Source organism: Phyllobates terribilis, unplaced genomic scaffold, assembly GCF_046119375.1.
Source record: "Phyllobates terribilis strain yellow unplaced genomic scaffold, ASM4611937v1 Scaffold_2__4_contigs__length_985480577, whole genome shotgun sequence".
Lineage (NCBI taxonomy): Eukaryota > Metazoa > Chordata > Amphibia > Anura > Dendrobatidae > Phyllobates > Phyllobates terribilis.
In genome coordinates, this window is record NW_027362762.1 from 693,845,441 (window position 1) to 693,859,926 (window position 14,486).

General features: G+C 46.6%; 1 protein-coding gene across 1 annotated transcript in view; it reads left to right on the top strand.

Moving 5' to 3' along the window:
• The window catches only part of GUCA1B (guanylate cyclase activator 1B), a 56,362-nt gene that overhangs the window by 22,888 nt on the left and 18,988 nt on the right, over positions 1-14,486 (top strand). The window contains exon 2 of the mRNA XM_073667098.1: positions 4,260-4,409. Coding sequence (XP_073523199.1) covers positions 4,260-4,409 — 150 coding nt within the window. The remainder of the gene's footprint in view (positions 1-4,259; positions 4,410-14,486) is intronic.

A 14,486-nucleotide genomic window follows, 5' to 3' on the forward strand; every position in this document is an offset into this window, starting at 1 on the left:
CACGCTCTCAGGGCCTCCTGCAAATTCAAAGCATAGTCCCGTATACTGTCTTGTGCCCGTTGTTTGCACCCATAAAATTTTAGCTTGATCTCTGCTGAGGTGCGGGTATCAAAAGTGTCCTTTAGACGGGTCAGTATTTCCTTTACAGTCCCCTTTTCCCTGGCTGACCAGGACTTTACTTCTCTTTGGGCTGCTCCGATTAACTGGCCTATCAGGATGCTCACTTTTTGTTCCTCGGACAGAGGGTATACTTTGAATAGGCTATTCAGTCTTTCTTTAAAGTCGCTCAGGGTATGCAACTCCCCTGAGTACTGGGGTAACCATGCCGCTCCGGGGATATACGGCATCGTGAACGGCACCACTGCGGCAGTAGCCGCGCTGGCGGTGGGAGCTCCCTCCATTCCTGGTGTCTTCCTCCCCCCTAGTTAACCGTGGCCTACCTTCCGTTGCTTCTTCTCCGTAGGCCGTGGCTCTGCAGGCGATCGTCGGGGTCGAGGACCTTGCGTCGCGCGCTGGTGAAGTCGGCGTCCGCTGGGCTCCTTCCAGGACCTTGCGCAGCGTCAGTACATAAGGTGGGGCTTCAGCTCTCGCGCGCTTTTGGCATCCACGCCCCTCTTCTTCCCGCGCGGCGTCCCAAAAATGGCGCTCAATGGCGGGAAAATGGCTGCGGATTGCGGGAAAACGGCTGCGGATGGTGGGAAACTTCACCACGGTAAGTATCACAGTCTTTCTTCAGGCATGCAGTACCCGGTGGTTGCAGGCACGAAATCCTGCCGACTACGCCAAAGTTGACGCTCCCCTTGGCCATGTGTGGGGGAATACCCGGAGCCGGGTCTCTGTGTAATGCTGGGCGTTTGTAGTCTCCGTGGCGGCGACCCTGTCCCGTGGCTCAGGGTGGTCAAACCAGTGGCGGATCTGTTTATTTGGTTTTTAATGTTTAAATGTCCGACTATTCCACCCGTGGATTGCGGTCACTAAGAACCGCCGCTGCGGGGCAGACCGCTGAGGCTGATGTTGTGTGCGCAGCAGAGGGTAGTATAACTCCCCACGGGAGGAGTATAGCCTCAGGGCAGCGTGTGTAGATGGTGAGGGTTGTGGTGCATTGGCGCAGCAGAAATGACTCAGAGTCCGTGCAGTGCAGTTCAGGGTCTTTACTGTTGGTAATGAAGAAGGCCCTGCCGGGAGTACTGGCTGACATTAGAGGCCTGGTCAGTCTATGAACGAACAAGAGTCCCCCTGGCCAGGTGGAGTTGTAGACCTTCCCGTCTGACTGCACTCTTCCTGGCTACCTTGCTGTAGTTCTATAGTAGCCCACGTCCCTGAGTGTACCGTGTGGTGCTCACCCGTATGGCTGGTGACTAGGGGCCTTTGGTAGCTTCCGCTCCTCGATGGCGGTGCCGGTCCCTTGCGTGTGACTGAGCCTCCGGGCTTCCTATGGCCAGAGGACCTGAAATCCCCTGCCAGGTGGTTTCTGCTGCTGGATGTTGATATCCTCACAGCCTCGGACTCCGGTGTCCGGTTCTCTGCGTCTTCGGCCAGGATGAGCTCTGCTAGCTCCAGTCCCTGGCCTTCAGCTCCTGTCTCCTACAGAGCTCCTTGCTGCTCCTCTGTCCCTTTCTCTGGACCAGCACTCGACTCTCACTCTAACTCTAACTCACCCCGCCCCAGATCCAGTTTATATAGGGCAGGTTCCTCCCCTCCCTGGACTGGGGCAGGAGGCGTTGCATGCAAAAGTGCTCCTGACCAGCAAAACCCATGCTCGCTCTCAGACATGGTATTTCTACCACTGTGGCAACCAGACCCCTGGGGTGCCACAGTTCTATCGGGGGTTTTGTCTGAATCACGCTTTTTGGGATTTACACGAATATCCTGAAGTAAGCGCTCAGTGGAAAGCACATGATAAATGTGAGCAGAGCCTTATTCCTATTTTTGGGAGGTAGAATCAGGAAATAGATAGCTGTACAAAAATAGTTCTTTTTATTTTTGCGCGGTTTGACTTTATTCTTTGGGTTAGTACGATTACAGCTATACCAGATTTATATTGTTTTTTTTATGTTTTGCACACAGTAAAAATGCTTTTTTATAAAACATAGTTTTTTCATCGCCACATTCTGAGAGCTGTAACTTTTTCATTTTTTGGAAAATAGAGCTGTTTGAGGGCTTATTTTTTGCAAGTTGGAGATTCTTTTGGCACCATTTTGAGGTATGCCACATCTTTGATCACTTTTTATTCAGATTTTTAAAATTCTGAAAGAAAAAAAAAGAAGGAATTCACGCATTGTTTTTAGATTTTTTGGCACAGTTCACCATACGGTAAAAATGATAAGACCATTTTATTTTTGTGGTCAGTACGATTATAGTGATAACAGATTTATATATTTTTTATGCTTTGCTACTTTTACATACTAAAAACAATATTTTACAAAAATGAATTTGTTTTTTCATCGTCATATTCTAAGAGCTGTAACTTTTTTATTTTTTTACCGAATTAGTCTATTAGGGCTTGTTTTTATCCCATTTTTTAACATATGACTTTTTGATCGCTTTTTATTCAGCTTTTTGTAAGTCAGTGTAATGAAAAAGCTACATCTTTGGCGTGTTTTTTATAATTTTTCACTGTACGGAATAAATAATGTAACAGTTTTATAGTTTGGGATGTTACAGTCGATACCAATTTGTACGTTTATATAGAACCAAGAAAGAGGGGATTGTATGGGAGAAATATCAACAGACCAGATAATGAACACCCAATCCCAAGAAAAGGCAGCCAGAGAAAAAAGCCATTGAATACTTATACATTTTATTGAACCTTAAATAGAACAGGTATCAGAGTATAAAATAACTACTAGTGAAAAGTGGTTTCCGTGAGAAGCACAACTAGATAAGGCAGATGAAAGGGAGCAAAAAAAAGAGACAAATCCCCTATAAGCCATCCCAAACAACAACCACATAAATGTAAGGCATGTGCATTTAAACTGACTGAGATCAGGTGGTACAAATATCATGTAAGTCTAGTTAATTAAATGATCAATGCTGTAGAAATCAGAACAGTAGTATCCAAACAAGACTGAAGTAAGGCTATAATGCCATCAATGATAGCATCAAGTCACCTGGCATATATGCACCACAAATCCGTGGCATGTACCAGAGCTCCTTGATATAGTTGGGCAGCCAGAAAATGATAACCCTTAGAGTAACACAATATACATATGTAAGTGTCATAAGGGCTATAGAGGATACAAAATAATGGTACTAGCAACATTATCTTGAGACATGTTAAGTATGCGGTGTGCAGGCACAGCCAACGGGGGACAGGTAGCGCGCCTCAACGCGCGTTTCGCCTAGGTGGCTTTGTCAGGAGGCGTTTGTATGTTTTTATGTTTATTTTTGTATTAACACAAAGGTTGCGTTTTTAGTGGCGAAATGGGCTTACGGGATTTGTGTACCCTTTTTTTGTGTTTTTTAATGTTTTCACTGTGGGACATGAATATTTTTACTTTGATCAGTGGTCTTTTGCATTGCAGTACTCAGGGTGCCATGGTAACTATCGTCACCCGCTATTACGATTGCTGGGGGCGATGGTGTCAAAGGGAGTTTTTTAACCAGTTAAATGCCACTGTCACGATTGAAGGTGGTATTTAAGGGGATAATCGGCTCTGATCGGACTGGCGGGGGACATAGCACTGAGTATGAAGGAGATGTTGCAGCCCCAGGAGCTGGGTTGCCAACCGTCCAGAAATTCCAGGACAGTCCATAAAAAAATAGAAAATAGGGCACTTTTTTGCTCTGTCAGTAAAAATTTAAGGCTTCCGTGATTTTTTGAAGCTGAAGAAACTTATACAGATAATTTCTACTGTAATTATCATTATTTACAGTTTGAAGTGAACGCAGCTCAGGTCTTCATATCCAAACTATGTGCTGGAGACATGGATGATTTATAATCAGAATGGTTTTCCAATGTGTCCATAAACAATATTGTCTGTCCATGATTTTTCATTAAGCTGTCCAGAAAAAAATAAAAAATCATGTGGACAACTGTGCCAATTTGGTATTTTTCTCACCTCTGTGGGCTGATTAAAGGGGTTGTCTGGTAGTCAAAAAACCCATTATTGCTGCTCTACACTGAATTCCACTAGAAATTGCTTTTATTACTTAATTGTTCTCATTTTTATTATTTTTAAGTGATCATTTCTCACGACAAAACACAAAATTGATCCCAATGTTACACATAAATCATCTCATGTTTATGTCCCTTATAGGATAACACCATAGATTTCCTGGAATATGTCGCTGCTCTCAATCTCGTTTTACGGGGAAAACTTGAGCACAAGCTGAAATGGACTTTCAAGGTGTATGACAGAGATGGAAATGGCTGCATTGACAAGCCAGAGCTCTTAGAAATAGTCGAGGTAAAGTATTGTGGGATTATAATGTACTTCTGTGACATATTGTATGTATTTTAAGTGACAAGAGTGGAAATTTATTATATCATGACATATTCAATTTTTAGTTCAATTTTTATTTTCTGACAAAGTCAATTTAGTAAGTGAAAAAGGTTATCCAGCATTATAGAATTATGGGCCAATCCTTATTGTGACAGCACAGAAGCCTCTTCATTGGTTCAACGCTGCAATATCACGCATAGTCACTCCTAAAAGTCCGGTGTGTGACAGTACAACTAGTCTGCAATCCGACATGAACAATGAAGTGTCGGCAGCGCTTTCCCAAGGGCCATGCCCCTTTTTACCAGTTCAAGACCAGGCATATTTTCGCGTTTTTTTGCACATGCAGTTCAAAGAACTAAAAAAAAAAATTATAGTTCAGATATTTAAATCATTTTGGCATCTCTTTTCATGATATGTGGGGCCTAATTTTTACTCTGTTTTAATTTTTTTGCTGATACAGGACGATATCAGTGCAAAAATAAAGGAAATACATTTTCAAAATGGGTTCCCCTTTACGTAACATTTATATTTATATATCAAACTGATTTTTTTAACGTGGTTAGGGCTGGTGGTCAGAAATATGGATTGGGCTTGGCTTTTTTCAATTTAGTTTTTTCCTGCATTTTATTTATCCATGTATGCATTTGTGTATTTTTCATCTATTTCCTATATTGTGTCCCTTATATGGTAGAAAAAAAGACCTTTGGGGGGCATTTCAAAATTTAAAATACTTTTTTTTTTTTATCTTATTTCCCCTGTAACTGGGGCTATTCTCACCAGGTAACCTGACAATTGCCCTAGCCCCTCTAAGCAGCCACCATCTATGTACTGTATATAGCAACCATTAGGCCAGCGTCACACTACCGTATAACACGGCTGAGTGCAATGTGATAAAACATCACATAACACTCGGTCCAGTGTTGTTCTATGGGGCAGCTCAGATCTGTGTTTATTTTCTCATACCGATTCGGCAGCATGCTGTGATTTGCAGCAAGACTCGATTCACTTGCACCCATACAAGTCTATGGGTGTGTGAAACATCGACCTGCACTCGGATGTCATCCCAGTGCAGTCCGATATATGCCGAGTCAGGCCATGGAGGAAATTACTTTCTCCATCTCCTCCTCACCTATGATGCGATTCTCTCATGCACAAGATCAGAGCACAGCAGCATGACACTCGGCTCACAGCAGAGCTGGTGCCAAGGGTCATTAGCATATCGCATTCGACGTAAGGTGCACAGGGCGGTAGTCATTGGCGAGGGGCTGCTGTGTTCTCACACCCTGGCACGCTACAAATAAACGGTATCCCGATTCTCCTGTGCTATGCGTGTGGTGCGTAACACTCACTTTTTCTGCTGTCTTCGGTTCTTCAACTTCAGGAACCGCCGCACACACATTAGGAGACATCAAATTTGTTTTATAGCAAAGAAGTTTACTTAACTGTCCATTTTCATCATATTGAAACACGCAATATTGGGCACAAACTTTTCCGTTTTTAAAGTCCAAAACAGCGCATTCTGATGTCCGCTGTTTGTTCGCTCTGATCTATCCTTTCCTGGTCTGGTATCTCTACCCCCTGGGATACTCCATCCTGCTCTGCAGCTCCATGAGTCCTTTCCCAACTACCTTACGCGATTCCCCGTCCGACTTCCTCTCCTAGGAGATATTGAGGCACGCTTCTCAGTGCCTCTGTTGGACAGTAGGTCTCGGATGTTCTAGGAATGTCCGCTCCAAGTTTATGGCTGACGTTTTCTTGCTGCTGAACAACCCATGCTCCTCGTGCCCTCAGACATCCAACTACTGCTCTCTCTCCATCTAATCTCTCACTCTCACTGCACTAACCAGGAAGTGTTCCTCTTGTTAACTGGCCCTGCCCCTCCCATACTGGAGCTGTTCCTGAACACATTAACTGTTTCTATCCTAAACCCGTCTGCTTCCTGAACTTATTGTGCCCACCACTACACTATACCCAATTGCATCTTATTGCTAAATATACTAATCTTATCCTTTCCCTATATCTAATATATTTATCAGGATAAATTGAGTCATCCACAAGTTATAGCAATACAATAACCATGCACCTTGGTGCCTATAAGGTTCTATGCAACATAAAACACTTTTTCGTATACACAGGTTATAACTGTTTTTCTAATCAAGGGAGAAGCACATTACCGTCCCGGTCACCCTCTTACACCAATGCTTTTGCATTGGATGCCATACGCTGATGTGATTTCAGCCTTACCTGCATTCTCAAAGGCTAATATACAGCATGTGGCATAGCAATTGCTGAATTGATATATAAATAACTTTGTAGATGCATTCATGCTATGCAAATTAGTGGTTGACTAGTTGGGTATGTTGAGACGTTGATTACCTGAATTGATTCTCTCTCTAATCATGTCAACACACCCTTGTTGATGTGAGTGACATGATTTGCAAGGGTGACGTAACCACTGGCTCTTTGCAAATATTGTGAATGCGGAAGATGTCCATCAGTGACTTCATCGGCACACTGCGCATGCTGAGGGAGGCAGCAGAGTAACACAAGACACAAACCAGACAATGATAACTATATTTACTCTTATATTTTTGGTTGGTAAATATGCAGTTACTCCATTGCTGCCTGAGTGCGGTGCACTGATGCTGCCTCCCTGGGCATGTGCAGTGTGCCGATTAAGTCAGTGCCACCAATAAAGCCCATTATTGTTCTCTCACAGTACAATAATCTTTTCATGGCCCCCACAGGGCCCCCCGCACTGTAAGATAACTCCATAGTGCCCACTACACACAATGATTCCCCCACAGTGCCCATCACACAGATTATGCTTCCACAGAGACTTCACACACAGAATACAACCCACAGTGGCCTCCCTACACAATATGTTGACCAAAGTCCCCCTCTACCATGGCATGATTCCACAACAATGCCACGACACACAATATGATTACCCCCTACTATATGATACCCTTGCATTGACTCAACATACAGTATGATGCCCTCACTGACCTGCCTGATAGTATAATGCTCCCACATTTCCCACCCCAACAGATGTCCTCCAAATACCCCACTCTGTATAGTTCTCCCACTGTCCCCCCACCATACAGTATAATGCTTCCACAAATCCTCCAATACATAGTATGATGCCCCCCAAATCACCCACACTATATAATGCCCCCACACAGTGTAGTGCCTTTATAGTCCCACCCACATAATATAATGCACCCACAGTCACCACCAGTGCATAGTATGATGTTCCCACATTACTCCCAACCCACAGTAGGAGGCCTCAAATGCCTACCATCATACAACATGAGCTGAGAATGTCACATGACCTAAAGGACTTTGTGGGTTATTCAGTCTCTACCCAGTCAGAATGGTGGCATAGGGATCTGTTGTTTTTTTACTCAACCATTGTGTTCAACTGTATCTGTGCTCTATGGACATAGATACAGTTCTGCTCAAAAGTTTACATACCCTGGCAGAATTTTTCCTTTCTTGGCCTTGTTTCAGAGAATATGAATGATAGCAAAAAAACTTTTTCTACACTCATGGTTATTGGTTGGGTGAAGCCATGTATTGTCAAACTCCTGTGTTTTCTCTTTTTAAATCTTAATGACAACCAAAAACATCCAAATGACCCTGATCAAAAGTTCACATACCCCAGTTCTTAATACCGTGTATTGCCCCCTCTAACATCAATGACAGCTTGAAGTCTTTTGTGGTAGTAGTGGATGAGGTTCTTTAACTTCTCAGATGGTAAAGCTGACCATTCTTCTTGGCAAAAAGCCTCCAGTTCCTGTAAATTTCTGGGCTGTCTAGCATGAACTGTGCACTTGAGATTGAGATCTCCCCAGAGTGGCTCAATGATATTGAGGTCAGGAGACTGAGATGGCCACTCCAGAAACTTCACTTTGTTCTGGTCTAACCAATGACAGGTTGACTTGGCCTTGTGTTTTAGATCGTTGTCATGTTGGAACGTCCAAGTACTTCCCATGTGCAGCTTCCAGGCTGATGAGTGCAAATTTTCCTCCAGTATTTGCTGATAACGTGCTGCATTTATCTTTCCATCAACTTTTACCAAGTTTCCTGTGCCTTTGTAGCTCACACATCCCCAAAACATCAGTGATCCACCTCCATGCTTTACTGTAGGAATGGTGTTCCTTTCATCATAGGCCTTGGTGACCTCTCTCCAAATGTAACGTTTATGGTTATGGCCAAAAAGTATAATTTTGGTCTCATCACTCCAAATTACCTTGTTCCAGAAGTTTTGAGGCTTGTCTCTGTGCTGTTTGGCGTATTGTAGGCGAGATACTTTGTGGCATTTGCGCAGTAATGGCTTTCTTCTGGCGACTCGACTATGCAGCCCATTTTTCTTCAAGTGCCTCTTTATTGTGCATCTTGAAACAGCCACACTGCTAGTTTTTAGAGAGTCCTGAATTTCAGCTGATGTTATTTGTGGGTTTTTCTTTGCATCCCGAACAATTTTCCCGGCAGTTGTGTCCGAAATTTTTGTTGGTCTACCTGACCGTGATTTGGTTTCTACAGGGCCCCTTATTTTCCATTTGTTAATCACAGTTTGAATGCTGCTGACTGGCATTATCAATTCCTTGGATATTTTTTTGTATCCCTTTCCTTTGTTATACAGTTCAACTACCTTTTCCCGTAGATCTGTTGACAATTCTTTTGCTTTCCCCATGACTCACAATGCAGAAGCGTCAGGGGCTGAATGAAAGATGCAATAGTCTGTCTGAATCCCAGAAACTCACTCAGCTTTTATACACACGCACTGATTACAAGCAAACAGCTCACAGGTGAGGATGTTACCTTTAGTAGCCATTCAAACCCATTTGTGTCAAATTCTGTGCATGTTATCAGGCCAAAATCACCAGGGTATGTGAACTTTTGATCAGGGTCATTTGGATGTTTTTGGCTGTCATTAAGATTTAAAAAGAGAAAACACAGTAGTTTGACAATAAATGGATTCACCCAACCAATAACCATGAGTGGAGAAAAAGTTTTTTTGTCATCATTCATATTTATATATTTATTTATTTTATTTTACTCACTTATATAGCGCCATTAATTCCACAGCGCTTTACAGACATTATCGGCACTGTCCCCATTGGGGCTCACAATCTAAATTCCCTATCAGTATGTCTTTGGAGTGTGGGAGGAAACCGGAGAACCCGGAGGAAACCCACGCAAACACGGGAACATACAAACTCCTTGCAGATGTTGTCCTTGGTGGGATTTGAACCCAGGACCCCAGCACTGCAAGGCTGCAGTGCTAACCACTGATGGTGGATATTCTCTGAAACAAAGCCAAGAGAGGAAAAATTCTGCCTGGGTATGTAAATTTTTGAGCACAACTGTACAGTTGACGTTCGGACATATCTTTGACCTCCCAAGACAGCGGGATATCTCCCCAATATCAGGACTTTCTCTCGGGATCTTGGATCTTTGGAAGGTATGCAGCAGCAGTATTACTGTGTATCACTGAGACAATATCAGATGATCACAATAATACAAAAAATTATAAATATATAGCAAATATAATAAAGCTAAAATGTTCTATAAACCACACAGTGAATGGCATTAGAAAAAATCCCTTTGAAAGGTTGACGCGCCCCTGGGCCTGTGTCGCGCTGCGTTGCGCACGCGGGAGCTTACCCGGAGCCGGATCTGTTGAGGGTTGTAGTCTCGTGGCAGTGACCCGGTCCGTGCCCAGGGAGTCAAACTGAGCGGCGATGTATCAGCGGTAGATGTTGGACGACTACGCCACCCGTTGAGTACAGCTAAGGAGCTGCTGCTGCAGGGCAGACCGCTGAGGCCGGTGGTAGGATTGTGCAGCGTGATAGTATAACCCCCAACGGGAGGGGTATGGCCTCAGGGCAGCCGACGTGGATGATGGGGGTAACAGGAACCACTCGGAGACGGTACGGTGTAGTTCAGGGTCTTTACTGGTGACAAAGATAGACCCTCCCGGAGTACTGGCTAGCGATTGGGGCCTGGTCAGTCCTTGAGCAGATGGTTCTCCCATGGCCAGGCGGAGTTGTAGGCCTCCCAAACTAACTGTACTCTTCTGGCTACCTTGCTAGAGGCGGGTATAAGTAGCCCACGTCCCTGAGTGTACCGTGTGGTGCTCAACCGTATGGCCGGTGACTCGGGGCCTTCTAGTAGCTTCCGCTCCACGACGGCGGTGCTGGTCCCATGCGTGTGACCGTGCCTTCGGGTTTCTTGGCCAGAGGACCTGGAATCCCCTGCCTGACGGATTCTGCTGCTGGGTAGGAGTTAGTCCCCACAGCCTCGAACTCCGGGTCCGGTAAGAAATCTTCTCAGTCAGGGCGAGCTCTGCAGCTGCCAGCCCCTGACTCCTTGTAACACTGCTCCCACAGAGCTCCTGATGTTCTGTTCCTATATTTGCTTCTTTTCTCTGTCTCTACTTCTTCTCTACTCACTAACCCTGCCTCAGCCCTAGGTTTATATAGGGGAAGTTCTTCCCCTCCCAGGACTGGGCAGGAGGTGTGGCATGCATAGGATTCCTGACCAAGAGACCTCCCACCTGCTCTCAGACATAACATTGCTGTTACTGTGGAAACCAGATCCCTTGGGTGCCACATTCCCCCCTAGTGAAATTTAGTACTCCGGGACTAAACATATTTTAGAAAAACATAACAAGATATAACAATAACAATACAATAAAGAAACACATAAAGGTGGTCACGGCATGTCCGTAACCGGGTGCAGTCTTTGAAGAAAGCAAGGTGTCCATTTCACCAAAACAGGGAGACGTAACCAGGTAGGGGTCTGTCCTGCCCCGAGTCCTTAACAGTCTTTAGTCCGTCCTGGGTTACGCTCCAACTATGTACACAGGATTCCCGGTAAATCCACCAAAGACTCCTATAAACAACTAGAAACACATAATTATACACAAGCAACAAGAAAAACAGGTAACCACAAATAAAACAATTTATACACTTCAAATCCTCCAACGTGCGGGTAACTGGCCTCTAGTGGCCCTAGTGGACCTACGGAGCTGACTGTCTGGCCCTGAACTACAGGGTGTAGGAGCTGTTAAGGGTAAACTGGGCAGCGGTCTACGGGCCCTTTGGCTCACTAGGGATATGGCAGGCTCACTGCAAGCAGAGGGTTGATCCTCCTGGTCTGCTGGTGTGGGGTCTTCTGCCTCCGGGACCGGCTGTTCTTCCAGCTCTACCTGTTGCTCCGTAGGTGCTTGGGATGCTGGTTGGAGGAAGGTGAGTACGGGTACCACAACTGCACCATTGACTTGAGTCCAAGACCGAGGGAAGTCTCCGAGCACAGTACTAACCATATCTTCCCTTTCCTCTACGGGTCGATGGTCTTCTTGTTCCTCTTCAGGGTTCCGTAGCTGTTCAGGACACTTCTTCAGGTGATCCCGGGATACAATGGCTGTGGTCTCCCCTCCGTCTTTACTGATGGTACAGACCTTCGGGTTCTCATGGCTTGAGGGCAGTACGGTGTACGGGTCCTTCTCCCACTGGTCGTCCAACTTGTGGAGCCGTCTTTTCCTCTTCAAGACCTGCTCTCCGGGCACCAGGGGAACAGCGGGAGCATACTGGTTGTAAGTTTTCTCTTGTCTCTCCCTAGCCTGACAGAGACTTCGCTCCACGCTCTCCTGTACTTTCCGGTACTGCTGCTGCCTCTCTGTGTCCCAGTCTGCTTCTGGTGAAGTGTCCTCGGGTGTCAGGACTCCCATTTCCAGGTCAACAGGTAACTTACCAGGTCTCGCCCTCATTAGGTAAGCCGGGGTACAGTTGGTGGAACCTACCGGGATGTGGTTGTATAGGTCCACTAGATCGGGCAGCTTCTCAGGCCACAGACTGCGTTCTTCCAGGGGCAACGTTTTCAGAAGATCCATTACCACCTGGTTCATTTTCTCACAAAGTCCATTAGTTTGCGGATGATAGGGTGTCGTCCTTATCTTCCGGCAGCCATACAGATTGCAGAATTCCTGGAAGACCTCCGCTTCAAAGGCAGGTCCCTGGTCCGTCAGCACTTGGTCCGGGTACCCGTGTGGACGGCAGAAGTGCTGCTGGAAGGCTCTAGCTGCTGTTTGAGCCGTTAAGTCCTTGACGGGGACGACAACCAAGAACCGGGAGTAATGATCCACGATGGTTAACGCGTAGACGTAGCCACTTCTGCTTGGGGTCAGTTTTACATGATCCAAGGCTACCAGTTCCAACGGCTGCCGGGTGACGATGGACTGCAGGGGAGTCTTCTGGCTGGCACGGTCCTTCCTCCTCAGGTTGCACGGGCCACAGTCTCTGCACCACCTCTCGATGGTTCCCCTCATGCCTACCCAATGGAACCGCCCGCGCAGCAGGAACTCCAGCTTCTTCCATCCGAAATGCCCAGCTCCATCGTGGTATGCCTCCATCACCATGGCTGCGTCTCGTCGTGGCACCACTACTTGCCAGATTAGTTCATGCGTCCGGGAGTTAACCATCCTGCGGCACAACTTCCCCTTGTAAAGGAACAGTCTACTCTTTTCTGCCCACAGTTGCTTGGCTTCCTCCGGAGCGTCTGGGTCAAGGCGAGCCTCTGGCTGAGTCAGCATCTCCTTCACCAGCCGGACAGCAGGGTCACTGTCTTGCGTTTCCGCCCAGTTGTAGTGAGGTAAGGGGTTAAGCGTAGCGCCTTGCTTACTCCTTACCCGATGGGAATACTGGATAGTCCCATGACGGTGAAACGCACGGAGTTCGACTTCTTCCAGTCCCTCTGGATCTTCTCCTACGTCCGGTAGGTTTGGCATCCTGGACAGGGCGTCCGCGTTGGTATTGGAGCGTCCTGCCCGGTATTTGATGGTGAACTCGTAGTTGGACAGGCGGGCCATCCATCTCTGCTCTAGGGCACCGAGTCTTGCCGTGTCCAGGTGCGTCAACGGGTTGTTATCCGTGTACACGACGAACCGGGAAGAAGCGAGGTAGTGCTTAAAGCGTTCGGTGACTGCCCACACCACTGCCAGGAACTCTAGCTTAAATGAGCTGTAATTCTCAGGGTTTCTTTCGGTGGGGCGCAGTTTTCGGCTGGCGTAAGCGATTACTCGCTCTTTCCCCTGCTGGATCTGGGACAGCACGGCTCCTAGCCCGATGTTACTTGCGTCGGTGTAGAGGATAAAGGGCTGGCTGTAATCCGGGTACGCCAGGATTTCATCCCCCGTGAGGGCCATCTTCAGCTGGGGGAAGGACTCTTCTTCCAACTTCTCCCATCTGAAGGGCGGCTTCTGGTTCTTGGCCTTCCGGGACTGGCCTATCAGGAGGTCCTGCATAGGAGCTGCCTTTTTGGTGAAACCGGGGATGAACCTGCGGTAGTAGCCTACCAACCCGAGGAACTGCCGCACTTCCTTTACACTGGAGGGACTTGGCCATTCCTTAATTGCGGTGATCTTATCAGGGTCGGGAGCCACTCCGTCAGCGCTCACCACGTGTCCCAGGTACTGCACCTTTGGTTTCAGGAGGTGACACTTGGAGGGTTTCACCTTTAGGCCGTTGCTTGCCAGAGCTTCGAACACTTCCGCCAGGTGTTTCAGGTGGTCCTCATAAGTCTTAGAATATACGATGACATCGTCCAGGATTCAACAGGACCGTCTCGAAGTTTCTGTGGCCCAGACAGCACTCCATTAATCGTTGGAAGGTTCCTGGTGCGTTGCAGAGTCCGAACGGCATGCAGGTAAACTCGCTAAGTCCCATCGGGGTGGTGAATGCGGTCTTCTCCCGGTCCGCCTCTGCTACAGGAACCTGCCAGTACCCACTAGTGAGATCCAAGGTAGAGAAGAAGTTAGCAGATCTTAAAGCAGCCAAAGACTCCTCTATCCTTGGTAAGGGGTACGCATCCTTGTGTGTGATACGGTTGATTTTCCGGTAATCTACACACATCCTCATGGTGTTGTCTTTCTTTTTGACTAAGACTAGTGGAGCTGCCCAGGGGCTACAGCTATCCCTGATCACCCCAGCCTCCTTCATGTCTCTAAGCATCCCCTTGGCGTGTTGGTAGTGT